Source organism: Ammospiza nelsoni, chromosome 9 (assembly GCF_027579445.1).
Source record: "Ammospiza nelsoni isolate bAmmNel1 chromosome 9, bAmmNel1.pri, whole genome shotgun sequence".
Lineage (NCBI taxonomy): Eukaryota > Metazoa > Chordata > Aves > Passeriformes > Passerellidae > Ammospiza > Ammospiza nelsoni.
This window is the reverse complement of record NC_080641.1, coordinates 33,909,165-33,936,513: the sequence shown is the minus strand read 5'-3', so window position 1 is coordinate 33,936,513 and position 27,349 is coordinate 33,909,165. Positions and strand designations below refer to the sequence as shown.

At 43.1% G+C, this 27,349-nt stretch overlaps 1 protein-coding gene across 3 annotated transcripts in view; it reads right to left on the bottom strand.

Annotated features, from left to right (window-relative positions):
- PATJ (PATJ crumbs cell polarity complex component) overlaps positions 1 to 27,349 on the bottom strand; it is a 138,183-nt gene that overhangs the window by 60,759 nt on the left and 50,075 nt on the right. For all 3 annotated transcript variants that reach the window (XM_059478360.1, XM_059478362.1, XM_059478363.1), the window contains exons 22-26: positions 26,574 to 26,751; positions 25,628 to 25,738; positions 24,827 to 24,904; positions 21,662 to 21,779; positions 154 to 350 (exon numbers count right to left, since the gene is read on the bottom strand). In XM_059478360.1, coding sequence (XP_059334343.1) covers positions 154 to 350; positions 21,662 to 21,779; positions 24,827 to 24,904; positions 25,628 to 25,738; positions 26,574 to 26,751 — 682 coding nt within the window. The remainder of the gene's footprint in view (positions 1 to 153; positions 351 to 21,661; positions 21,780 to 24,826; positions 24,905 to 25,627; positions 25,739 to 26,573; positions 26,752 to 27,349) is intronic.

The window sequence follows — 27,349 nt, the reverse complement described above, 5'->3', positions numbered from 1 at the left end:
ATCCTCAAGGTCTATCCAGGGAAGGTTTTACCTCCGTCCCCATGGTCTATCCAGGGAAGGGTTTTACCTCCAGGATTTCATCCCCAAACTGCATTCAGGGCAGGGTTTTACCTCCAGGAGCTCATCCCCATGGTGTATCCAGGGAACTTTTACCTCCAGGAGCTCATCCCCGATGTGCATGCGCCCGTCCCGTCCCGCGGGGCCGTCGGGGTTGATCCCCACCACGAAGATGCTCATCCTGGAGCGGTCCTTGTTGCCAGCCAGGCTGAGCCCCAGCCCATTCTTGTCTTTCTCCAGTTCAATAATGTGCAATTCTCCCGGGAGATCTGCATATCTCTGCCTGATTTTTTCTGGGAAGGCCAAAACATAAAGGGAGTTAGAACACGAAGTGAGTTACGTGCAGATGTTCAACAACAGGCACAAATATGCCAGAAATTTATGGCTCCTCAGCAAATAAGTGTTTTTAACAGAGGTCTTTTCAGCACAGACTCTAAAATACCATTTGCTCTGTGTGCGTCAGTCACACAGCAAAATGCAGCATCAGCTGCAAATACTGTTCACACGAAACCCACGCTATTTTTAATTATTTGTACAACAGCCTGGTTCCAAACCAAAACTTTTCTGAAAGGAGGGTAAACAAGGAAATTCCAGAGGCACCTTTACCTTACAAAACCTATCAAATCCAGGAAACTCTCGTAAAGTTTGAGCTGGTTAATTAACCATGGTGGGAAAGTGAAGCCCTTAATGGCTCAGACATTACTGCAAGCTCACATCTCAAGGTAAAACCTTGTGCTCCCTCCTGGTGACTCAGGAATCTTCCCAGCACTGCTCTGCTGAACTCCACGGGCTGATTAGGCAGAGCAGATGTCAGGGACAATGAAGATGAGTGATTGCATTTTTAAATGCAGCCTCACCTGATATTAAGGTAGTTATTTGTCTTTCATCTGCATTTCAAGCATTCCTGTGACAGAGCTCGATGTATTGACAAAGTTTATGGGAGCACACAGCGTGGCTGGGGATGCTGACAGGTTAATCTGAGTGTGTTTTCACCACTGGCACACAAACATCCATCACCACTGCTGGGGAGGGCAGCTCTGTCCTGTCTGCTTTCCCTCTGCAGATTTCAGTTTAAAGCTCCACCTGCACCCCTCAGCTGGGCCACACATCTGAAAGAGCAAGTCAAAGCACACCCCTGTGGGTGGGTGTCACCTTAGCACAGAGCCCAAGGTGAGAGAAACTGCTGCATTATGCATGAAAGGCAGAAATAAGGGATATTATATGTTCAGCCATATCCCTGAGTCAGCAGCAGGAGCTAGATCAATATTAGCCACTAGCATCCTCCTGGGGAAGCACATTTTAATAGTACGATTTAACTGCTGTAGTGAATGTTCCCATGACAACAAGGAAGAGGGAAAAGAGCTGGGGAAGGTGAGAGGGAGGCAACCAAAAGTGAACAAAAACTGCTGAGAAGAAGGAAGATGAGGCAGAGATGCTCCTTCCACAGCCCCTGTGCTGTGAATCAGGGTGATGCAGCTGAACATGGGACATTCCCAGTGGTTCCTCTCTCCAAGGGTCCTTCCTGAGCAATTGCTCCAGCTGCAGCACCCCTTGTGCCTTGGGCAGAGCCCACTGGGACATGGAGAGCAGCTCCCATCTCCAGCCCCAGCTGCACACAAGAGAATTACCCCACTGAGAGCAACCAGCTCTCCCCTTGCTGTATTTACAGGCTGAATTTTCCTGCCATGCTCAAAACCCCAGGGTGTACAGCCAGGGTGAGATGTTATCCCTGGAAAGCTGCTAAAGCCCCACAGAGCTCTGCACAAAATCAGAGTATCACCAAAAAAATTAGAAAGCTCATTTGTTACAATTATATGCCCCCAAAAATTCATGTAACTGTGTTAAATAAACGGCAATCAATGTAGCTGCATGGTTTTTAATGTATTTCTTAACTAATGGGGTCAGCTTGTAATTAGAGGTGTGGTTTACTACATGGATTTGGAAACTGTTTTGTCTTCTTAGACCAGAACAGCAAGACAGGAAGGGTCTCAAAAATGGAGTTTTGGAAAGCAAAGGAGATGCAGCCACACCTGGCTTGGTCACAGCACTGAGGTTTAATTTCTCTGCCCACGAGACCAAGTCCAGACCTGAAGAGCTCCAAGGCATTTGCTGCCCACCACAATTAGACCAATTACTCATTACAGCACAGCAAGGAGCTGCAGCACACCCAGAGCTGGGTACCAGCAGAAAAGGGCTTTTTTTTCTAATGATTGTGTTTTTGTGGCTAAAAGCAAGAACTGGAGCTGGAGGGCTGCTGTCCATCACCTCCTGCCACAGCTCCCTGCCCTGCTGGTTGTACATGGGTAACACATCTCAGTGCTGCTCGCCAGGAGCAAGGAACTCGTGTAAAGCATCACTTGAACAACTCATAGCTGGGTGCACAGACAGGAGCTGCACACACACACACACACACACACACAAAAACACGTTTAAATGCAGTGCAGATGGAGCTGCACATCTTCAAACTCATTCCTGGCCTGTGACACTCAGCCCTGTGACACTGCAAGCACACACTGCTCCAGCCTCTGCCTGCAGACACAGTGCCTCTGTGAATAAGTCTGTAATTCCATGGTGTTTCCTCCCCAAAATGAGTTTTCTCACATGGGAGAAATGCTGGCAGTCCAGAAGCACATGTGTATTCCTTTCTGAGCTGGGCTGGAATTAAAAGTGAGATTTAGTCCTTCAAAAATCAGTAGTTTGGGCAATTTGTCCCTGGGATGGGACAAAGCCCCACTAAAATTCCTGTGTTGGGCCAGGTCTGGAAGTCTGGTGATTGAACCCCAGCTCTGTGCTCCAGAAATGCCAAAATTCCCCATTGTGGGAACAAATCTTTGGGTAAAGAAAAAATTCATCTGGGCAAAGGATGACTCCAGAATTGGCTGCTTTATTTGTTAAGGGGTTGGGTTGTTTTCTTTTGGTTCTTTCTTTTAAAGTGTCTTCCCCGTTGTGTTATTTGTTGGAAGAAATCCTTACTTACAACAGAAGGAAATCTCTGTGTGGACTAAGCCCTTGATTCTAAATTACCACATTCATTTCCAAAGCAACTATTCCATGGTTTGAGATGGCTGGGGTGACTAAGAGGTACAACAGAGGGAGGGAGGCAGAGGATGCTTGGAGCCAGCCCCATTTCCACCCTGGCAGGAGGCACCGCTGTCCTGGAGAAGGGACATAGCAGAGACAGCCTGTCACAGACATCTTTTATGAAAAATCCTTTCCTTAGGATTTTTCCTCCTGAGAAGCTGGGAGGTCTCAAGAACAAAATGCAAGCAAATGGTTATCTGCTGCTGTGGGATGCAACAGGTGCATCTGGGATTGGTCCCATGTGCTTGTTTCTAATTAATGGCCAATCACAGCACAGCTGGCTCAGACTCTCATTTTTTATTTTTCTATTCTTAGCTAGCCTTCTGATGAAACCCTTTCTTCTATTCTTTTAGTATAGTTTCAATGTAATATATATATCATAAAATAATAAATCAGCCTTCTGAAACACGGAGTCAGATCCTCGTCTCTTCCCTCATCCTGGGACCCCTGTGAACACAGCCACAACACCCCTGGTTCTAAAGCAACCCTGTGCCAGCTCAGGCTGCCTCCTCCCTGGCCAGCAGAAGGTTCTGGCTCTCCCCAGTGCCACCTCCTGCAGCTCAGCCCTGCAAGGGCTGTCCTGGCCAGGCAACAATAAATGACAGCAGATTCCCAGCGGTGCTGCCTCACTCATCCAATCTGCACACAAATATCCTCTGGGCATCCAGCTGACTTCCTACAGCACTGCCATGGTTAGCCTCAGCTTGCCTCTTAATAAGGATCTCACAAAATCATTTTAAACAAGTATTTACTGCTTAAACTAACCTGCATCTAAGGCATCTTCCCCTGAATGCCTTTTTCAGCTGTTTTCTCTCCCCTCCAGCTGGTATCAGTTTTCAGCTGGCTGCCTAGGGTTGGGGAGCCAGTTAGCATCTGCTTTTGCAAAGAATTCCATTATCTGCCTTCATTACCAGACACTTTACACGAGGCAATTGTAATTCTGTTGTTGCTGCCTCACACATGGGACTCGGTGTCTCTCTTGTTTTGGCACCGCTCGGGGCTGTTTCCACATTCGGTGACAATATGCCCATCACAACTTCTGCAAACACATCTCACCGAGGATATTTCACCAGCTAATACTGCAGCCAGCTCCTCTTAAAAAAACACCATACAGATGTAGCATGAGCCAAAAGCAGGAGTGAACGCTGTAGTGATCACTCCTGCAATGATATTTCCCTGTTATATTAGCAGACAATTACATTTCAAAGGGAAGCCCTGGAAATGGAAGGCAACTGCTCCCAAACAATTTACTATTATGCTGCTGCTGCATATGTTTCCCTGCCTCAGCCACTATTCCTATTATATTAAACAGAGAGATAAAAGAAATAAATGGGGACAATATGGTCGGGATATTGGAGCTTGCATGATCTAGTACTGCAACAAACACACAATTTATCTGCAACACCAGACCCAGGCACCACTTCTCAGGAAGGCTCTTTAAATGACAGATATATAAAAGCACTTGCACAGGGCTGAGGAGCCTGTTTCCCAAAGCTGCTGAAATCTCCAGGTAAATGAGCTGAAAGGGAAGAGGGGTTGCTTTGGAAAATGGTGTGTCTGCATGACGAAAATGAGAGTCCATCCAGAAAAGGTAAAAAGAGGAAGGAAAAGGCTCTGGGTGACTCAGCAAGGTGATTTGGTTTAATACCAAATGCTCGATATTAAAAATGTCAAGGCAAAACATAAAGAGAAGAAAAGGGGAAAAAGACCAGAAAGAGAGACAGCAGCTGATATCTGAATACAGAAGGCGACGCTGAGGATTTTCCATCCCTCTTGTGTCACCTCAGATCTCTGTTAGCAGCATGCGCTGGCTTTTGGAGATCCCATTTATCAGCCTGCGCTCGTTCCAGTGCATTTATCTCCCATTTTTGCCCCACAGCACAAAAGCAGCTCCAGCCCTGGCCCTGCCCAGCAGAGCTCAGGCAGTGCTGCAGCACCCCTGCTCCTCACTGGGCAGTGCCACATCAGCATGCAGGCAGCATCCCCTGCACACAGCCAGCCCTGCATACCAAGCAACCAATTCCCTTCTTCATCTCACTGCAAACATTAAAAAAAAAATTAATGTAGGAAGTCCCTTGAAAGCTAACCCTAGAGCTGTGAGGGCAGCACGTCTAATTTACTGATTACAATTTACAAGAACCTAAATAAGCATATTGAAGGGACCATAATTGAACAAATGGGGTTTAGAATTCTCCCACTACTAATAATATAATAAGCTTATTGTTTTAATCTTCCCACTAGCCCTCTATTCAGCTCCAAGGAGGCAGACAGTTCTTCAAACCTTATCTCAAAAGTGATGCACTCATCTGTTTTCATAAGCTTGCAAGAAAAAATAAGAGTATTTCTGCAATGCTTTTCTAAATTCCATTAAATCGCTGCAATTCTTCCCTCAGTGATCAGCAAGCATGAGAAAAATAGGGCAGTTGTACTCAAAAATCAAAATGGAAGGGCCAGAGATGCTGTTGTCAGCATTCCCCTCCCTCAGGTGATGAGAGGTACATCCTTGTGAGTGGTGGTATCTCCAAACCTGGGGGCAGAGAGAGCTCCCCACCAGACCCAGAGACTCAGCATCCCCTCCAATCCCCCTCTGACATCCCTTGGGCAGCACTCTGCTCCATCTACACCATTTGGAAATCATTTCCCAAACCTGAAGTGATGATTTGCAGAGAAAAACAAAACTCAGCATTCCTGTTCTCCCTTTGGCAGACTTCAATTAATTCTCCCAGTTAAGAAAAAGAGCTCCATGGCCCTTTCTTCTCCAAAATACTGCCAGCCAGAATACTCTGACATTACTTTAAATCCCCTGAAGGAGAGGGCAGGTGCCACAAACAGCCCAGGTGTGGGCTACACACCCTGACAAATACAGCTCACCCAACCTCAAATGCAAAACAAGCAGGAATTAAACTCTCCTGAGACAATATTCTTACCCTAAGCTGAAGGTTCCCCTTTTTCCTCTTTTTTTGTAGGATTCAGGCTCTTATTTGGGATCTCCAAGTTTCTTCTTGCTGCTCCCTCCAGCTCAGGCTCCAATTGTGTTTTTGCTCCTCTCATTCCCAGCTCGCAAAAGGAAACTTCCCTTCTCTCCTTAAATCCCACCTGTCCCCCACATCACTTTTTCCAGCAGAAAGTGGCAATTCCTGCTGGTGCTTGTTAACCCATCCAGGAAGAAGGGGATAACGAGAGCCTCCACACTCTGATTCAAGCACCATCTCAGCCTTTAGGTACTGTTAACCATTAATTACTTCTTCCTATAATCAAGGGAACCATCACACCCCCAAAGACAACAGCAGGGAGAAAAGTGACTGAAAACCAGGGAAACTGTGCTCCGTAACACCAGAGAGCACCTCCAATGCTTGCACCATTTCACACCAACATTTTGCACAAATGGAGTTTTTACCAAGAATTTTTTTCCTTATTCAGGCCCAAAGCTTCACTCTAAGGCTGCACTTCCACTACACAACATTTAAATCCTCTGAGGAAGAGATATTGTATGCTTTCCTTTTTTTTAATTAGATGAGAAGGCCATGATGAGTCTATTCACACCCATGTTTATCTTTTAAAAGGAGATTTAGTGCAAGTGTGGTAAATAGAGCATCCCATGCTAATAATTGGTGATTATAAGGGAATCTGCCTTCCCCTGCACACAATCCTTCCACTCATTTGCCTTTCCAATGATGCATTAACCCCCAGGAAAGCACTTGGCTTTCCCCAGAAGTGACCTCTGGGTGCAGTGCTGTGGCAATCAGTGGCTCACTGGAGCTGAGCTGGGAGTGCCCCTGCTCCAGCTGGAGCTCCTGAGGTCCTGCAGGATCTGCAGGAAAGCACTGCACTTCTGGGACTCTGGGCGCATCCTCCAGGCAGGAGACACGCTCCTGTGTCGCAGACATCTTTTATGAAAAATCCTTTCCTGAGGATTTTTCCTCCTGAGAAGCTGGGAAGCCTCAGGAACAAAATGCAAACAATGGTTATCTGCTGCTGTGGAATGCAACAGGTGCATCTGGGATTGGTCTCATGTGGTTGTTTCTAATTAATGGCCAATCACAGTCAGCTGGCTTGGACACAGAGCCCAAGCCACAAGCCTTTGTTATCATTCTTTCTTATTCTATTCTGAGCTAGCCTTCTGATGAAATCCTTTCTTCTATTATTTTAGTATAGTCTTAATGTAATATATATAATAAAATAATAAATCAGCCTTCTGAAACATGAAGTCAGATCCTCGTCTCTTCCCCAATCCAAGAACCCTGTGAACACTGTCACACTCCTGGAGCAGCTTGATTAAACACAATCAAACAGCAACCAAGACTTTTGATAAAATCCACTGTGAGGATACAAATGGCGATGTGTAAAAATAAATCACGTCGTGGTTATGCCTGGGCCACGAAATGCCAGACTGAAGGCATTTCTGGAGTAATTAAATCCTTAAAATGTGAGGTAGGCTGCAATGGCAGCTGCTGTAGATCATGTTTTTAAGACAAAAATCCCACAGAAACACTCTAATGTGAATGTCCCAGTGTATTTTGTGGCACTGTGCAGCTGAAGTCACTCAAAGCCAACACCTTGCACTCTCCCAGCTCAGGAGCATCCTGGAGATAAGGCTCAGTTATCTCTGAGGAAAGCTGCCCTGAGGAAAGCAGCCCTGCTGCTGCCTCCCACAGCTCCCAGGGAAGGCTGGGCGTGAGAACAGGGCAGAACATCAGCAAAGATTGCAAAATCCCAGGGAAATTCCAGCTGTGCGACAGGGATCCTTAAGGATGCACCAGCACCAGACTCCAGCTCTTTAATGACCCCTTCCACACCTCATTTTTGGAGAATATTCCCAACTGGGACAGAAATGCCTCTCCTATCTCCTCTCACAGGATCCCAGGAGGTGGGAGGGACCCACAAGGCTCATCCAGCTCCTGGCAGGATCAGTTTTTCTGCCCTGTTCCTGCTCACTTTGCCCTGCTAGGATCTATGACCCATTCCCTACATTTGGATTTGAGAGCTGCTCCTTCATTTGATGGGCCTGAATATTGGGAATTCTAATCCAGGGCTTTCCCCACTTGGTCTCAATGCAAACAAATAAAAACTGTGAACATTTAAATTCTCCCTCCCCTGGCAGGAACAATGTAAGCTGATCCTGACAGTGTTTTATCTCTAATAATGGTGTTCCCACAAAGCCACGGGCACAGGCATTACCTTGGAATCTTTCTGCATGGAGTCTAATTAGACAGAACCATGTCAGACTCTTGTCAGAAACTGAGAATTTGTTACCTAATGAAGACTTTTAGGGGACCAGTGCTAAGGAACTGCAAGAGGCAGCACACACAACACCTCTCAGAAGTCGAGGTGAGGAGACATTTCTCGCTTAGTGATTCATTTAATTCCATTAATTTAAGAACTTGCAGTAAGAGCCTGAACCTCCTCCCGCTAGAGTGGGACTAGGGAAGTTTAGATTTAATAATAAAGACTTTTTGAGCAGCAAACACAGCCTGTGTTGATGAGTCCAAAGATCTACACAACATCCTCCAAGGAAGGTCTCCAGGGGAACCGCCAAGCGCTGTGAAATGTAGGGAAAAACTCCAACAGTGTAAAACTTCACATAAAATCAGAACAGCAGCACTAACAAGCCATAAAAATAAAAAAAAATACTAGGGAGCTGGTTGTGGAAGAGCAGGTGAAGAGGAGGAAATGACACTGGGATGAGAGATGGTGGAGAGTCCCAACCTCCCTTTGCTGTGGCAGCAGAGCCCTGTGACACAACACAGCCACGTCACAGTGAACACATGAAACTTTTGGATTAAAAACCCCCACCCCAGAAGCCTTAACTTTGCTTGCACAGCAGTTTTTAAATGCGCTGTGACAGTGATTAAACAGATTAGAGCTGGATGAATCACTGGGACTGTAAAATGCCCATGGAGCTGGGCTGGGAATTGCAGAGAGAGCCTCAGCAGCAAGAAGCCCCACAGAAGATTGATCATGACCAGCTCCTTCAGCTGGGAATTAATTCAATGGCAATCTTAATGATAAATTTTAATCCTCGTTTCTATTTTTAGGTTTTAGTTGTTTTGCTGAAGATTGATTGTAACTGTCAAGCTAGTTACTACAAAAATAGATTTACTTGCACCAAAATATTGTATTAGCATTGCACATTCCTTTTTCAGGCCTGCTATGGAGATCTAAGTATTTTAAGTATATATAAAAGCTACATAAACATTTAAGGAAATATAAAATTTACTACACATTCGGTTAATTAATAAATCATGTCAGATATTGTGAGGAGCTTTCCTTCTATACTTTATATTTTTCCTAACAACATATACTGTTTGCATTTGGAGAGACATGAGAATGTAATTAAAACACAAACAACAGCTTTGTAATAAAAACCCTGCACACAAACACACCAATTATAATTAATACAACCAAAAATATCCTCCCTGCCACGTTTTCCTTTAAAACTGGGGTGTTTAACAGAAGCATTGTTATTCTCCTGGCAGATAATGGCGGGTCTGTGGTGATCAAACCTGGTTTTAACAGCCCAATTTCCACTTTGCCAAGGGTTCTGTCTCTGGGTTTCACACACAGCTCCTTGTGCAGAGCCCTCAGAGGAGGCTCTGCCACCCCACAAACACTTCCACAATTCTCCAGCTGATAACTCTCAGCTTCACACCCCCAGCTTTTATTCGCAGGCCAGCAAAGAAAAATATCCTCTCTCAGCCCCTAACAAGTTGCTCAGGTTTGATAAGCTGTTTTCATTCCCTCTGAAGGGGCTGTGGAGATAAAAAGCTCTTTGTTTCAGGCTGCTGAGGAAAAAGGCAAAAGCTGGGTTTTTACTACGGTCAGTGCTGGGTCCAGATTCCTCTCAATTCTCTGGGTGCACACATACTTTAAATGAAAAAAGCTATTCAGGAAAATTATGCTAATGGGTCAGAGCATGCTCAGATCTCCATGCAGATTGCCTTTTAAAACTTCCAGTGTGTGTTAAAAGCAGAAAATGTTCCATTTAAACGAAATGCAAAGCCAATTTCAATTAAAAAACAGCTAAATATTTAAAAAAGCTGCATAACTAGCTTTTAGAGGACATGAGGTGACAGTGAGTTCTCTTATGGAAAAGACCTGACCAGCCCCACAATGCTGCTCAGGTGGTTTAGCTCCTCTTTTTTTTTCAAATTTAGGCATCATCATCATCATCATCATCATCATCATCATTATTATTATTATTATTATTACTACTACTACTACTAGTACTACTATTACTATTATTTAAAATTTAGGCAGTATTTTACTATTATTATTACTATCATTAATAATTTTATATAATTAATTTTATATTATTTATCAGTATTATTATTTATTTTATCAGTATTTTGTTAGGTTCATACCTGCTCTGTCTTCCATCAAACTAATTACAGCTCCTCAAACAATTACAAACTACCTGAGCACTTTTGAGTTTTGAGCTACCAAACTGTACTTGAGTCATCAGGCTCTGTCCAGGCACAAACCTGAGTGTCCCAATGTCACAACCTGCCTGTGATTGCTGAGGTAAAATGAAACATGAGAAGTGAAGAATGACTGCGACACCTGGGCACTGCTGCAGATTTCTGCACCTTGGAGCAAAACAAATGCACCCCTGCAATTCCACTGTGAGGCCTCTCCTGCTCATAAATACACAATAGTCATTCTTTTGCTATGTATTTCCATTTATTCAGCTATCCTGTCCCAGTTTATGGTGTCTGATGTGTTAATCACAGCCCAGCATCTGATTTTGGATCCTGTTTTAGCCCAGGAGAAGTGGAGATGAAGGAGAAGGTCCTTCCTCCCTCCTCTGTCCAACTCAGCTCTCATGTCAGATTCCAAATCCACTCCTCCTTCCTGGAGGAATTTTTCATTAGAGAGGATGACAAAGTGAACACTTCTCATGTAGATAAACCACTAAAACACAAACTTCCAGGCTGAAATCACACTGCTGGGTCATAGCTGTTATTCCAAAAGAGAAAGGCACCAACTAAATACAGAATTCATCCAAAGTCTCTTCCTAAAATGAGACAGCAAGAGTTTTAGGAAGAATTTTCAACTGTCTCATGTGACATGAACTGAAAATCCGTGGGTGCCCAGGGCTCATGAGAACACAGATCTTTTTCCAGTGTTACTCAGGCAGCAAATTCTGCATTTACAGCTGCCAAATTCCTGTCCCATCAGGTGAGGCAGGGAAACCCAGACTGAGGAAGGGATAACAATTCCTCTCCACACAAATCCCCCACTGAATAACCCTGTGAGACCATACAGCAGTTGCATGCTCTCCCTAAATAAGCCATAAACCTTATTTAATCAGCTGTCCTGAGAGTCCATTGGAGAAGTTAATCAGGTTTGTGCTGCACTTATGACATCATAACACTTGATAGATTTGATTAAATAAAACAATATTTTGTATTAGAAACTCTATTCTGATTATTTTTAAGCTCTCCAAAGGACAGAGCCTGGCAGATCTGTTTTCTCTTCCACAAAAGAGTAAAATAAAAGTGCCAGGGTCAGACACCTTTCTTTCAAATAAGAGATGCTAAGCAAAGCATTCATTTTTCTGCAGGAGAAAAATTGTGTCACAAAGAAGTGAACAGAGTATTTGAAAAGATGATTTCTTTTTTTTTTTTAGTACCAAAATATGTTATTAGACAACAAATAGCTTCTCTTCTAATGTATTTAATGAAATAAAGACATTAATGCATGGAGCTTTGGGCATTTTTGAAATGAACCAAATTATAATCAGGAAATTGATGATTTATGTGAGCAGAGACTTGCAATATGTCAAGCACTCTCTCTTCTTCCTTCTGGCAAAAGAAATCCATCTCCAAGGATTAATCCAGGAGGAAGAGCTAAATGGATAAACTTTACTATATTAAATACTCACTTTTTCCACTCTGACTGGAGGAGGAAATCAACTAAGAGAAAGTTAAAAAATAAATGCCTGAGGGAAAAGTAAGAGTGGGGTATGGTAATTTTGACTGTAATTCTTTTGGCTTGATATTCAATTGATTTTTTTCCCCCCTTCTTATGGAATTTAGCCTTCAAATAAGATGATTCAGATGCATCCATGACTTACTATTCAATAATAAACACTGTCTTTAGGGTCAGCTGGAGCTCGATGGATCCTGCTTTCTATTTTATTTTATTTTTAAATGTACATGGCCACCTGACCTCTGGGAACTGAGGTGTGGAGTTCCACAGGTCTCAAGATGCTTCGTGTCTCTTATGACAGATGGCCAAGCAAGACATCCAACAGATGGCAACCCACCCAGGAGATGCCAGGTCTTCCCAATGGCAGTCCAGGGGTCATGCTCCAGTGTTTATTAATTATATTTTAGCCTCTTATTAGAAATTAAGCTTAGGCTAATAGGGTAGCTAATTTTAGTCTGTTTTTCTACAGAAACACAGCAATGTAGAAAAATACAGTGCAATCCAAGCTCCTGCCCCCAAACCTCTGGACTGGCAGCAAATCTCAGGGTGAAGCAGAGGTCTCAAAGGTGCTGTAAAAGTTCATGAAAATAGGCAGGAAAGAAACCTGATAAATACCCTGACTAGGGGAAAGGCTTCAGTGTGAGCTCACACTTAATAAAGCCAGAGAATTCTCTCAAGGGAAGGCTTCAGGAAGGCTCCAGCCACAGGAAAAGCTCAAAGTGGAGCTCACACCTTCCTGGACAATCAAGCCAGGTGAATTTCCTACACAAATCTGTAGGAATCCAACTTCATTAACTGCAGTAATCACAGCACCACTCATTAAAACCCTCACAACCTTCCCCATCCCCGTGTCCCTGTGCGAGGCCTGCCCATCCCCATGTCCTGTGCGAGGCCTGCCCATCCCCATTCCCATCCCACAGATCCCTCCTGCACACACAAACAGCCACATTCTTAAAATTCTTAGAACTTTGGCCCCAAAAAGCTCTGCTGGGCTCCCCATTCCTCACAAAATCCCTTCCTACCTCTTTCCCAGTCCTCACTCACAAGCTGCCCATGCTCATCCTCACACAGAGCTCTCCTGGCTCCCTCATCCACCACATAATGCCTCAGGTTTGGCTTTTCCATTTTCACATTCTGTGTTGCTTTAGTGTGTAATTCTGAGATTCACATGAGGGGATGGTGAATTCTGTACACAGAGCAGGGAGACAAAACAATTCCTGCTCCAGCTGGGCACCAAGGACAAATGATCCAAATCTCAGCCCCAGAGCACAAACACCGTGGGCTGGAGAGAGAAAAACAAGCAGGGTGGGACTGCCTGGGCTAAAGCTGGAATGGGACAATGAACTGCAAGGTGCAAATGGAGCAGAACTGATCAAAGGAGAGACTTTGAGAGGGTTTTCTATTTTTTTCTTTAAATAGAAAAGCAAAAACCTGAGGCATCACTTCCACTGTCCCAGGCTGCTCCAAGCGCTGTCCAGCCTGGCCATGGACACTTCCAGGGATCCAGGGCCAACCTCAGATTACAACATTTCCTCCAACAACTTTTTGGGGAAGCAGAGAGAGGGAAGCACAAGCCATGATCTCCAAGCACTGATGAAGAAAACAGACACGCACATCATCACACTGATTATAAAAGGCTCATTATTGCTTCTGGGGCAGCAGAAAGAACCACCTGCCCTTCAGCCAGCTGCCACATCTCCCCTAAAGCCAATATGGCAAAAGTGCTGTGAATTTGGTGATAAAATAGAGATGCTCATCTGATGCAGCCAGCACACACACACACACACACACACACACACACACACACACACACAAATATATCTGCATATGGATTTCCTTCCTAATGCCTTTAGCTTGCAATCAGTTTTCAATACACACGTGGCCATTACCAGGCATACAGCAAATTTTCACTGGTCTGTCACAGTGCACTGTAGCCAGCACACCTAGAGATAAATACTCTGGATTGCTCTTTAAATGCCACCTTCCCTGATAAAGAGCAATTACACACCTGCTCAAAGTGATGACACAACAGGGAATAAGGGAGAATCAAGTCTTCAGACTGAGAAGCAAAAAATGATTTCAACTTTCTCCTGACAGTTCAAGAAGTGATTCTGGACAGCTGCCTCAATTGCTGCAATACTGTGCAAAACTAGGTAATGTCTGTGAAGAATAAAATTATTGTCATTTAGCATTTTTTATATTTCCCTTCTGTTAGAGCCTTACTTCCACTACATATTGGGAGCAGCTACTGCTTAAACCAAGCAGATCATTTTGTTACAGAGCTATTATGCAAATAACTTGCTCTGTATTCTAACTAGAAGCAATGCTGTGCTAGTCTGGGCAAGACATGAGGCACTGTGGAGTTTTCTTTTTAATTTTTTTTTCCTCTGTGCACTGGAGCAACATCATTTACAGTGGTAATGATGAAAGGTATCTTCCCATCTAAAAATCAGGTTATTAGTCAAGAATATAAACACATAACCACCTTTTACGAGCCGGTGTCTGCCTTTCATTTACCTATTTAAATATTTACCCCCTTTTAACATATTTTTAGTTGCAAGTCATTGCAGTGATATTAAAGAGTACTTTGGTGAGAGAAATACATAAAGACCTACTTGGATCATCCTCTCTTAGCAAGTTTGTGCCTGTGTTTACAGATTTACAGCACAGACATTATCTCCTATCTGAAATTACTTATCTGTAGCACCGGAGCGAGATCTAAGATCCCAAACAACATCAACCACCTGCACCCAGCCCCAGACAATGTAATAACCTTCCAACATCAAATCTGGGTATTTCATGCCCAGCATCTCAGTGCTATTCTCTGGGTACCTGGCTGGTGTTGGAAGAAAAGATCTTACCTAAGAACAAATGCAATCTCAGGCAATATTTAAAGATTAGATTATCCTTCATTGCAAATAGCTCATTTGTTTACTATCACATTGCTTTATTCTTGCTCTGCCTCCTTCAACCATGAAAATGCTGAATATTCAGTTTAGATTCCCAGCAGCTTTTTATTTTAGTCTAAAAACATTTACCTAACACATTCTTAACAAGCAAAGTGAAGAAAATTCAGCCATCTGTCTCTGCATTACAATAACAGTTATGGAAGAGTAGATTATTCTATACAGCAAGAAATTTAATGCTACGAATTCTTATACTTTAAGCTCTGTGTGCTCCAGTCAGTTCTGTATACAAGAATGTTGAGCACTGACACACATAGAAGCAATGATTTATAAGCAAACACAAGAGAAAATATTTTAAAGATGTTAAATGCATTCAATATTCTAATCATGCTATATGTCCATGCTTCAAACTGAAGGAAAGAAAAAAAAATAAAAAAAGATCTCTGCTATTATTTTCTTTCTCCAGCACTTCACTAGTTCTAAATTATCACAAAAAATGCTCAAAAAATGACTTGCTGGAAACAAACACGACATAGAGATAGATGTGAATCCTTACCTGGGAAACCCCCTTGTACCATTGCTGTACCAGCATGTACTCAGGAAATCTGCATTCCTGACAAACATTCAGGGCTGTAAAGCAGCTCAAATCCTCATCACACACAGGCTCAGGGCTTGTCTTTCTTCTGACGACCTTGGGCCTATTCTGCTGAGATTTTTCCCTCCTTAAGGGCAAACCGTCTGTCTGTTCCTATTACGAGATGCCATCAATTCTATTAAATTCGGGCTGCCCACGAGCTCCCAGTCACATCTGCCAGCAGAGGAGAGCTGCCTGTGGAAGCACACGGGGAGCAGCAGATCCCTGGATTCCCACATCTGACCCACGGATGCTCCCAGCTGCTGCTTGTGCTCTGCCAGCATCCGAATGACATCTCCATCCCCAAACACGAGTCACCCCCAGCCTGTGTGCCTGGCAGCTGCAGGTGCCTTCCTGCTTAATGACCCACTGCATGGCAAAGCAGCGGTTAATAATCTTATTTATCTGAGCATCCTCCTTCCTGCGAGCTACAGGGGTTAAAAATTAATTTTTCTCCCACAAACGGCTTCATTAAATCCCTTCTTCCCCGACGCTGCAGTTTCCCAACACTGATTTCTGCTCGTGGCACAGGGTTTGCTTGTTTTGTTTTGGGGTTTTTTTAATGTCAGGAAACAAAACCAATCTGTCATTATAAGCATAAAAAGGCTCAAACTTCATCATAACTTGTGTTTTGTTGAAACCCCAAACAAGCAATATTAGTTTCGCTGCAATGAATGCTGAACTGACAACACTGAAAAGACTCAAAATCCTTCATTTAGTAATTAAAAAAAAAGCAAAGATAAAATCTCTCTCTGAATTTATAAACATACTTAGTTATTTTGGGAAGTCCTACTAATTCTCTCTTCAAAAAGCTACATTTAAAACAACTCAAAATACTCAGTTATTTCGTTAATATCATTAATTTGTTCATTTTTAAAGTTCATTGTCCTTCCTTTAGAATATGTCTCACAGCACACACACAGCCATCTGTTCAGTGCATTATGTCAAGCACACAGTAAAAAACCACAAGAAGTCCCAGCTGCAATTTTACTATTACTTCATCAAAAATGTAATTTCCTCTCGCAATACTTCATCAGATGATAACTGTGCGTGTGACTCACAAAGAGAGTGAAGAAACCAGCCCAACAACAAAACCCCAAACGAACCCACAGCCTCAAAGGGCAGGGACAGCACCTCCCTCACCCATCCCAGTGTGCCAAGGCAGCTCTGTGGCTCGTTCTGGATCTGATCTCAGGGCTGGTTATAAACTCCATGTATCTGAGCTAATTATGGGTCAGGACAAGAATGGGAAAAGAAGATTAGCAGCACAGAGTCACATTAAATAGAGATTAACACAGAGCTGAAAAATGAAAGTCTCTGCTCTATTTGTCTAATCCTGGCTCTTGCCTGATCTAAGAAAATCCACTGTATTTAACACACTTGGTGCTATATTTAAGAACATTAAATCTTGCAATTACTACTTTTGCAATGTTTTGTTTTCATAAAGCTTGAAGCCTTTTTCCCAGCTACATCTTCCCCTCTGAGCATCATCTGTGTTTGCTGTTGATTGCAGTGACATCTATTGGAGAGGCAGTGCTTGGCTGCACGAGCTCCTCCACTGGAGATCCACACTTTCAGCTGATCCCCCCCAAAATGAGCAGTGAAAGTTAGGATTGCTTTTCCTTTGTTTCGGCACAACTTTGCATACACCAGACTCCAAACAGTGAGATGCCCAGGGATTATGAGTGGGTTGGCTTTTATTTAGTCATTTGTTAATAATCCTGGCATTTTCCCAAAATGCTGATGCTCACGTTGCCATCCTCGCCCACAGCAGTGCACAGACACTTCCAGAGATCCTGTTCCTGCCCACCCCACCAACCTGACCACACTCTCCTCATACTCTCAACTGACCTGCATTCCTTTGTTTCCACCTTTTATTTTTCTGCTTTCACTGATCACAGACATCTCTGGCACCTGGATGCTGCCAGAATCCTCAGGTGTGTTAAGAGCTGCCCAATCCCAACCCAACCCTCCTGCACCCACAGATTTATCACAGCTATGGGGGGATCACAGAACCATGGAAGGATTTGGGTTGGAAGGGACCATAAAGCTCACCCAACCTGGCTTTGGACACTTCCAGGGATGGGGAATCCACAACTCCTCCATGCCAGGGCCTCCCCACCCTCCGAGTCAAGAATGCAAAGTCAAAACACCAGAGAAGTTTTAAAATCTCTTGCTTTAGCAGAGAAACCACTGTTCCTCAAAAAGGCATCTCAGGAAGATAAATCATTATGCTTTCTTAGAGCTTCATTGATTTCTACATTACCTGGAGACAAAATAAGAGGAAGGGGGCATTATTATCCCCTTATTAGATACAGTTAAATATCCTTGCAGACAGGAAGTCTGAGCACAGCAGTAGCTTAGTCCATTATCCAAGCCACCTTCCACAAAGTTTTTATTACCATCCATTTTTATTATTTTGGACTTTTTTGAAACCAACCAGATCGATCCCAGTCAACCAACTGACAAAAGATTCCACTAAGGACAGAACAGCAGTTGAAATTAAGGATTTCAAGTTCTTTCAGTTGTCCTTTCAGTTTTTCTAGAATGGTTTTTCAGCTCTCTCCTGTCCAATACAGGTTTGCTGCAACTCGGTCACGAAAGCACATCCAAAGTGCACAGCCAGCAATTCCCCCAAGGAAAACCTCACCAAAAACTCCATTGCAAACTGCTCTGCCCATCCATTTCCTCTGCTTCTTTTTACTACCAAGCCCTCATTATGGCAGTGAGCCACCCCTGGGTGCACACAGGTCCATTAGCAGATTCTTGAGGCACACCTCCAGCCATCCCCACTCCAGGAAAACACACCAGTGCCTGCTGCTGCCTGCAGCACAGCTGCTCACAGGCACAAACAGCTCCTTTGTGTGCCTTCCCCTCCTTACACTTGTTTTGATTAAAAAGAAAAAAAAAAAAAAAAAAGAAAAAAATCCATTCACAACTCGGTGTTTTTCAGATTTGGGAAGTCTAAAAAAACAACCACTTTCTCCAAAACAGGTCACGCATGGGCAAGCAAATGATGGGAGAACTCCAAAATATCTCAGGTCTGGAGGATGAAGCCTTTTGAAAGCTCCTTTTGCAGCAGGATGGATGGACACGCTGCAAGTTGTGCAAAACTGTTTCCAGGCATTTAAAAAAAAAAAAAAAAAATAAAGCCTTGAAACAGCAACCTCAAAGCAAAGAGAAAACAAAACCCACACACAGGGTTAGAGCTGGGTACAGATAAAGATTTGGCAGTGCCACTAGAAGAGGGAATAAAACAAGAGGAAATACAACTTTCAACTTGCCTTCAAAGTCAAGGAAAGCCATCTAAGAACTTGGGAAATGATGTTGGAAACTCTAGAAGCATGAAGCAAAGGAGAAGCAGATCTGAAACTAAAGGGTCTTGGGTGCAAGAGTCACATTTGGAAAAAAAATCCCAAAAACCAAACGACAAAACACCTGGAACTTTAAACTTCTTAAACCACAGAAACATGGAGGACACGTCTGGGGTTTCTCTAAACCAAAACTATCTCACAGTTCTATTTCCAACAAGGATTTGCCCTCTTTGGATCAAAACCAACCCTTGGAAAGAAAAGGGAGAACATGTACAAGAAATGACTGTTTGTTCCAAACAGGAATTCAGGCTCCAGGTCAGCAATGAGAGCTCCAGTTTCAGCAGTGGGAAAGCAGAAATAAAAGGGAGCATTGCCAAAAGGCAAGTGGGTTTAGACTTTAGGGGAAATTAAATCAACACCAAAAGGTTATTCAGCCACTTTAAGGGGAAAACAGACAAAACATGGGGACTCTGAGGCGATGTGGATGGGACAGAAAGGGAAAAAAAATTCTCAAATATGGCAGGAAGACCAACAATGCTCTGCTTTTTCAGTCTGGGGAATGATGGAGGATGTGGAGACAAAAGATGAGAGGGAGGGTTGAAAGAATTGATAAGCAAGGACAAAAAATGTCAAGCAGAGCAAATAAAGTATTTCTGGAGTTTGAAAGAAATTGATGAGCAGGTTCCTGACACTGCAGCTGTGTTAATAAGAATGCTAAAAAATAAAGTAAAATCCATCAGGAGCAAAACAAGAGGACAGGTTTAACAGCTGTCCCACCTCAAAATGCCCTCCAAAGCTTTCCATGCTGTGACAGAGATTGAGAACTCCAGGAAGCAAATAAAGGAGAGGTTATGATGTGAATTTACCACATCTTCCTTTTGGAAGGAACCTTATCTTCTAGATAAGGAAGACAATAAATCCAGCTCACCTGTTGATGTATTTTTTAAGTTCCAAACCCAGCAGAATGAGTTGGATAAGTGGGTAAGGAACAGAGCAATATGAACATACAAATGGACATTTCAGAAAGAAAGTTTTGTCTGGGTTGGGATTTCTGGGAAAGCTGCTCAAGAACCAGGAAAGAGTTATGAGCATCAAACAGTTCACAGAAACATCCCTGTACTGGAATTTGCAGAGAAAACTTTGTTTTTCATGATCACAGAACAGGGACTCTGTAAAAGGCCATTCCACAGCTGCCAAGATGCTTAATGCCATTCAGTACACTTGGATCATTTCTAACATGCTTTTTACTGCAAGGGCTGAGGCACAAACTTAGTTTAGGCTTCCTTGGCCTGCTCTTAATTTTTAAAGGAACAGAACGAGGTGAGGAAGAATATATCTCTGTTTCCCAAGATTCATGGAAAAGATGGCTACAGCAAAACATTCCACTTCAGTCAGGAGAAAGGGAAGAGAGGAGATTCCCCTGAACAGATCTGTGTGCTGCTGCCAAGTCTGGGAGGATTGATGAATTTAATATCAGCAGCAGCTTTACCTTTTCAGCTTCCAGCCTCAGCCAGCAATATCATTAGGGACGGCAGCAGAGCTAAAAAATGACCAAGCCCATGAATAAGGAATTACTTCTGTGCAAAGTATTAACTCAGGCCCAGCAAGCACTTGGATTGAGGCATATCCTAATTAGATAACTCAGGTGTCAGCCTACTTATCACCCCTACCCTTTAACTGGGAATTAGAACTTCAATAACTGGAGCTGGAATGAGTTTGTTACAATTGGAGATTTATCCAGTCTGTTTGAGAGCTCAGGATGATGAGAAAATCACTGTAGCAAAAAAAAACCAAAAAAAACCCCAAACTGTACTCCAACAACAGCCCACACAGAATCACAGAATGTTACAGGGATGGATGGAACGTTAAAGATCATCTCATTCCACCTCCTGCCATGGGCAGGGGCACCTTCCCTAGACCAGCTGGAGCAAGGCCTCATCTCACCTTATGCTGATTTGGTACAAAAAAGCATAAAGATAAAAAAAAATAGAAGGTAACTGATCTTAGAAAGTAATTTAGGACTTCTAATTGCAAGTTCAGTATTCCTAAATATTTTACCGCAAGATAAGCTGTGGATAACAATATTCCATTTAACCAAAGCTGTGGTTCCAAAGCAGCTGGAATCTAAATCATGCTGCCAGGAGCTCTCCACTTGCACTGCTTCCTGCTCCTCAGGTCCCTGCTCCTCCACAGAGTGAGCACCACCACAAACCACTGCCAAACCCAAAATGGGACAACTGCAGAACCCTTCCCATGCAGGGTGCTACAAAGCCAGGGGATCCTTTCTTCAGCAGAGCACCAAAACAAACAAACCAGCAGATTTTTCTTTTTAAAGGAGCCCATCTTGCTTGAACAGCATTGCCTGGGATCAGCTCCAGGATTTCTGGGTTTTTTTTTGCACCAGTGGTCCTCAAGCTACAAGTGCTTGACTACCACTGAAATCACAGCAGTAACACAGAACATCCCCAGTCACTGCTGACATCTCTGCCCCAGCAACTCCTCCAGACACAGCCTGGATGCTCAGGGGCTGAAAATAAACTCAGCCCTTCCTGCATCTCCTCAGAAGAGCTGAGCCCTGGGACCTGGCTGGGGAGAAGAACCATCTAAGTTACAAACCGGGCTGAGGAGTGATGCTGCGGCCACACCGAGCACCACTTCCCACAAGCAGTAAAAGGTTTATCAGCAGCTGACTGTGCACCACAAACGTGATCTGGTGCGGTGATTGGAGCACTACTCACCCTCTGCACAAGCATCCTCATCCTCCTCTTCACCCAGAGCAGCCTCCCCGGCGTGGGGCCTTTCCAGGGCTCTGTAAGGAGGTGGCAGCTTCATGGGAGGTGGAGCCCCATATTTCCTCTGGTGGATTCAAAGACAATGAGTTACACGTTTTGCAACCTCTGAGAACGTAAAAAAAATCCCACTGTCTGTTGCACTGCATGTGCACAGACACAGCACTTAATTACAATGCTAAATTCTGCAGCAAAGGCTTTTTGTGCAAGAAAGCAGAGCGAGAAGTGACACTGAACAGCAAGAAAAACAAAACTAAAACACAATTGTGCATGCACATTTACTTGTTGATAAAATACTTGTGTATTGTCATAAGCATCAAAGTGTGAACATTAATCAAGGGTTAAAAACAAACATTGAGTTATACCCTGCTTCTTATAAGCCTCCATAACAAAACTGTCTGGTGCTGATAAACATCAATTTTTAAAAAATACATAAAATAAGAACTCAATCCTCTTAGTCCACACATGAATATTTAAACATCACAGTGCGTCCGTGTTTTGGCGTAAATTTAATAAAGGTTTTGAATTATATCTCCCAATAAAATTCTATTACCTCACATAAATACAGGCAGCTCCTGTAATGATGCATATAGCGGCGCATGGCAGGAATACAGAGCAGGCTCTGAGGCTGGAGAGGCTCTGGCTCAGCTCAGCAATTGTTTCACAGCTCCAGGGAACCGAGTCCTGCCCTGGTGTGCACCAGGACTCCACTGAAGGATGCTCAGCTGCATCCCCTGCAAGCCCACTGCTAAGAGCAGGATGCACTTTAGAGAGGGAACACCAGGGAGCAGATGCCATTAGAGCACCCAGAATTCCTGTAATTAATTCCTTCTGTGGCTGGGAAATATGACACAACACCCAAACACATCAAGCCCAGAGTAATATTTCATTTTTTCAGCAATGAAAGCTGAACCTGTGTATTGATTTTTAAATTCTTCAAGCTGAATTTGTATAGAACGGTGCAAGTAGTGAGCTGCAATATGTGGAAAATTTGGAGAGGTAAAAAATATCTGTCATCTCATCCATTTAAAAAATTAACAGGAAAGCACTGCACTGGACACAGAACACAATAATAAATGGAATTAATTCAATTCACCAGTAGCAAAAGCATGTAGTGAGAGCACTTGGAAGCACAACAGCTGTCTTCCAAAAGGATGTAACACACCCAATGGTGCCTCCTACTTTTTTCTTGAAGCCAGCACAGACAGAACTGTGCAAAATCCAGATGATCCAGGAAGCAAGGGAGGACTTGGGTTCTGCTTTCCTGAGCAGGTAAAGATGGAAAATCTGGAGCCTCACTCTCAGCTGCCCATGACAAATGAGTCACTTTATTATGGCTGTAATTTAGTAATAACTTACAGTCTAAATGTTGACCCTTTGGCTTTTTAAGACCTTAAACGTTTGTTAGAAAGTCTGTGTGAAATTACACGAGGCACCCAGGCTTACCCAGCAGTTTTCCAGGGCTCAGAGGGACAAATATCTCTTTTCCCTCCTGTCCCACTGAAAATCCAGATGAGAAAATTGTGCCTGGCTCCTCCACTGCACCACGCTTTTGTACCAACACAGGGCAAAAGCACGGTTCACACAACCAACCAGCAAAATAATGTCAACATCTGGCTTGTCCACTATTGTTTTAAGTGGTTTTCTATAAATTAAAGTGCTCATTTTGAAACAAACAGATCAATAGAGGAGGATAAACGCCAACAGATCAGAGAAAAACCTCCAGCATTTGAAAAGATACAGGAAAAGGCAGGTTTTCCAGCAGGATGTGGCTGCTTTCAAGCCAAACTCTTTTGTGACTGTCTGAAGACTGGACTAGAAATATCAGTGATTCCCCACAGGGATGTGGACTAATAATCCACTAATAGCAACTCTTCCCAACTCCGAGACGGCCCCACAGAAGTGCACTGCCACTGCTTTGTGAGCCCACGTTCAAAGCCCAAAAGGAGCTACATATTCATGCACTGGAGCTCTTCTATATTCCACCCACCAGTTTACAGCAGCAATAGATGAAAAAGGCCTGCAAAAGACGAGGCTCCCTCTTTAACCTCGGAACGCTGCAGAACGCGGCGCACCGGAGTGCTGCAGATTAAAGGCAGCACATTGCCAGAGGATGAGAGCTTTGGAGATTAGAAATACAGATAAAAAAGACACAAGAAAAGGGGATTGTAAGTGCTTCATTGGAAGTATTATCCTCTGGCATGAAAGCATGTCTTCCAACACCTTTTCTGATAAGTGAGCCTCGCCGCTGCTGTCCCTGACAGGATCTGAAAGGAGCCTTTACAAAAACTTTTGGAGGTAAAAGGGTCCTCTCAAGTACCCAAAAAACACCAGAGTGCTGGGCAGGATCAAATGGAAACTTCATCCTATTTGTAGTTAAACTGCACCAGGCAAAACTTATTGACTGCATTAATTCTGTCTCTGCTCCTGCTGCTCTCACACCCTCAACGTACCTGAACTACACTCCTCAGTCAGGGCAAATCCCCCAGGAAAACACCAAGGCCATGAGAGTGATACAGCTGAAAATGAAAAATTAAATTTTTCCCTTATTCCCTTACTAACACAAACTCCCTGTTTTCTACCAAACAGGGTTTTTTGTCTTTTAAAGCTGCTGTGAAATAGTTTAGAACTCACTGTGCAGTAACTGCCTCACAATTATCTGAGCAGCCCCAGACCCCTCAGTCATTTCCTCATTTTACACAGCTGGGAAATGCAGGAGACTCTGTGGATGTCATCATCCCATGAGGTGATTTCACTGGCTTGCAGGCAGCCTCACACTGAGGATATTATTTGTGTACATGTTGCCATTGCTCTGTTTCTGCTGAACAAAGGGAATCAATTTGCCTCCACACGGAGCAAACCAGGTACTTCAGAGAGCTGACAGTGAGGAGCTGTGCTAAGTACAGGGTTTCAGCACCCAGCAGACACCCACAGAATGAATGTCAGATTATTTGGCAGGAATTTGGCAAAAAGTCGCAGAATCAAAGATATTTCAACAAAACACTTCAAATTTAATTTCAGACTTGGGAGGAAGCTTATCATAGAGTTAGAACACATGCTATTATACGATTTGATTTAGTAAAACCTGGGTACAGCACTGAATGGAATAAATACCTTATCACTCTTATTTTCTTTGTCTGCATCCTGATCTTTGCTGACTTTGATTCCCTTAGGCTGGGCAGGAGAAACCACCTGAAAACCAATGTACATTACCCACATTAGAGAGAGGATTATATCTGCAAAACAAACATCCAAAATCAGCTCCTGACAACAGCAAAGTTCCCCAGTGCACTCTGCACTTTGCCCAGTGTAGAAGAGCACTGCAGTGCAGTCTATAAATTACATTCTTTCACTGGACTTACTGAATTACATTCTTACATCAAAAGTTTGGAGTTTCTGTGTGGACTTTAGGCAGGTAGAATTGTATGTCAGCTCTTAGTAAGGCTTTGAAAAGTTTCTTGCCTCAAAGATGAGGAGATGTCTCAAATCTCTTGGAAATTGCTCCCAGGGAACTGTTTCAGGTCCCTCTGGTGACACATTTCACAAGGAGATGCTGGTGTGAATCTGACTCATTTTAATTCCAGCTTTGCTCCTCTGGACAACAGAATTTATTTCTAGATTATAAAATATGGGCAAATTAAAATGCACAGGGCCAGACTCTTGCCACACAGGTATGAGAGTTGAATTAACACCTAGTCAACAGATTTACATCGACTCCATGTAAATTACACAAATGAGGTTTTCAATTAGGCCAGAGAAGTAATCAATCAATCAACTGGTCTGTAACTGACTGAAAGGATCCATCCTTGGATACAAAAACTGACAGAAATGGCTGAAAGGAGTTTAGCCAAGTTTAAAATAAGATGCATGTTATGCATTTACTAAGTTTTGGAATCAAAATAGAAATAAACTTACTTTTGGTACATTAGCCAAGCTCTGGACTACAAACACCACAGGATTTGCTGCATTCTTGATGGCATCTACTGCTTCCTTGTGGGTGGCATTCTGTAGGTCTACCCCAGAAACCTGACAAACAGAGTTTATTTTTATTAGCTACAGAGTCATTACAAGGCATCACACACACTTGCAGCAGATTAGTGTATCTGAGGAAGGCATCAGAAACAGTCAAGAGTAATTATTTGTAAAGTATGATTTGATGATGGTTTAAAGAAAAGTGTATTGCTTGGTATTCATAATTAAAAGATGGCCATATGTTGCCCAAACCAATCCTTCTAGATAAAAACATAAGAAATGAGACTGTCAGAGTGTTACATAACATTAGCTCTAACTCTTTCAGGCTGTACCTGTTTGTAAACTAAATCTGAACAGCACTATCAGCTTGGCACCCCAGATTCTGAAGTATTAATTTGGAGAAAAAAGAGTAAAAAAAACCAACCAGAGGTGAGAGGCAGGAATGACATTTTCCCCCACAGCACCTGCCAGAACCAGGGATTTATCCCAAACAGTGGTTATCAGTTAACCACTCTAAATCCACACACACAAAATAACAGCCCATAATTCAGTATGAACACTCTGTGTCCTTGTATATATTAAATTTATGCTCACAGATATGCTGTAACTTATTCCCCATTTGTACAGGAGGAGGACACTCCCATTTTGTTCACTTCCCCCTCAGACACCAGGACACATCTTTTCTTAAATACAGAGGAGAAAGTTAAAAGAGCTCCACAGTCAGACCTTAAAAAAAAGAAACACCACCAGAGCTTTCCTTTGGTTTTCAAAACAAAGTGTTGCCAATACCTCATGAAGTGGTGGCAGTATTTTGTTCCTCTCTCCACCCAAAGCCGTTTGAGACAATTTTTATTTCTCAGACTAAAAAGGAAGGCTTATCTCCATTTACCTCAAGTATTTTATCTCCAGTTTTTAAAGCCCTTGTTCTTCCTGCTGGGCTGTCTTCCAGAACTTGTTTGATAAAGATCCCTTTAAGTTCTTCTCCATTCTTCAGGCGCTTTATGACAGTTTGTCCACCAACAATGCTGATTCCAAGAGACACCTCAGGGTCTCTGAAGATCTCAACACTGAAAAAAAAAAGTGTGGTAGTTTCAAGAGCTTCAAACAGTTTGGGTTTTTTTAACTACAAATGCAAAGCCTTGAATAAATGTAAGCTCCTGGTCTTTCAAGAAGATTTAACAGAGTAAAGGGATAAAGTCAGAAGCTGAGATTGCTCTCAACAGAGTTGAGTTTTCACCCTGAGCAGATCTCACCCCACAAAAAGAGCAAAATTCTGCTGCCAATCCCTGCCCACTGGGCAGAGGCTTTTACTTCAGAGAAAATCAGATCTTCAAGTAAATACTCATCCCTTTTCAGCCTGAGCAAAGTGTCTGGGAATGGGAAGCCCTGCAAGTGGCACATCAGACAAATAATGAAGTATTTCATACAACTTTCTGAACACTGACTTCAGTGCATATTCATCAGCTCAAGCAGGAACTTTCTGATCATATTTTACTTGGGACCATAAAAACAATTCACCTAAAAACGTTCACAATACAACAAGGATGTGGCTAAAAAAAGGTTGGGTTGGCAATTTGGAATCCTGCCATGGGGGTTTAGCAGGGAACCCCTGGAAAGGGAGACAGCCCAGCACTGTGTGCATTGTTCACACCTAATAGTTATTAA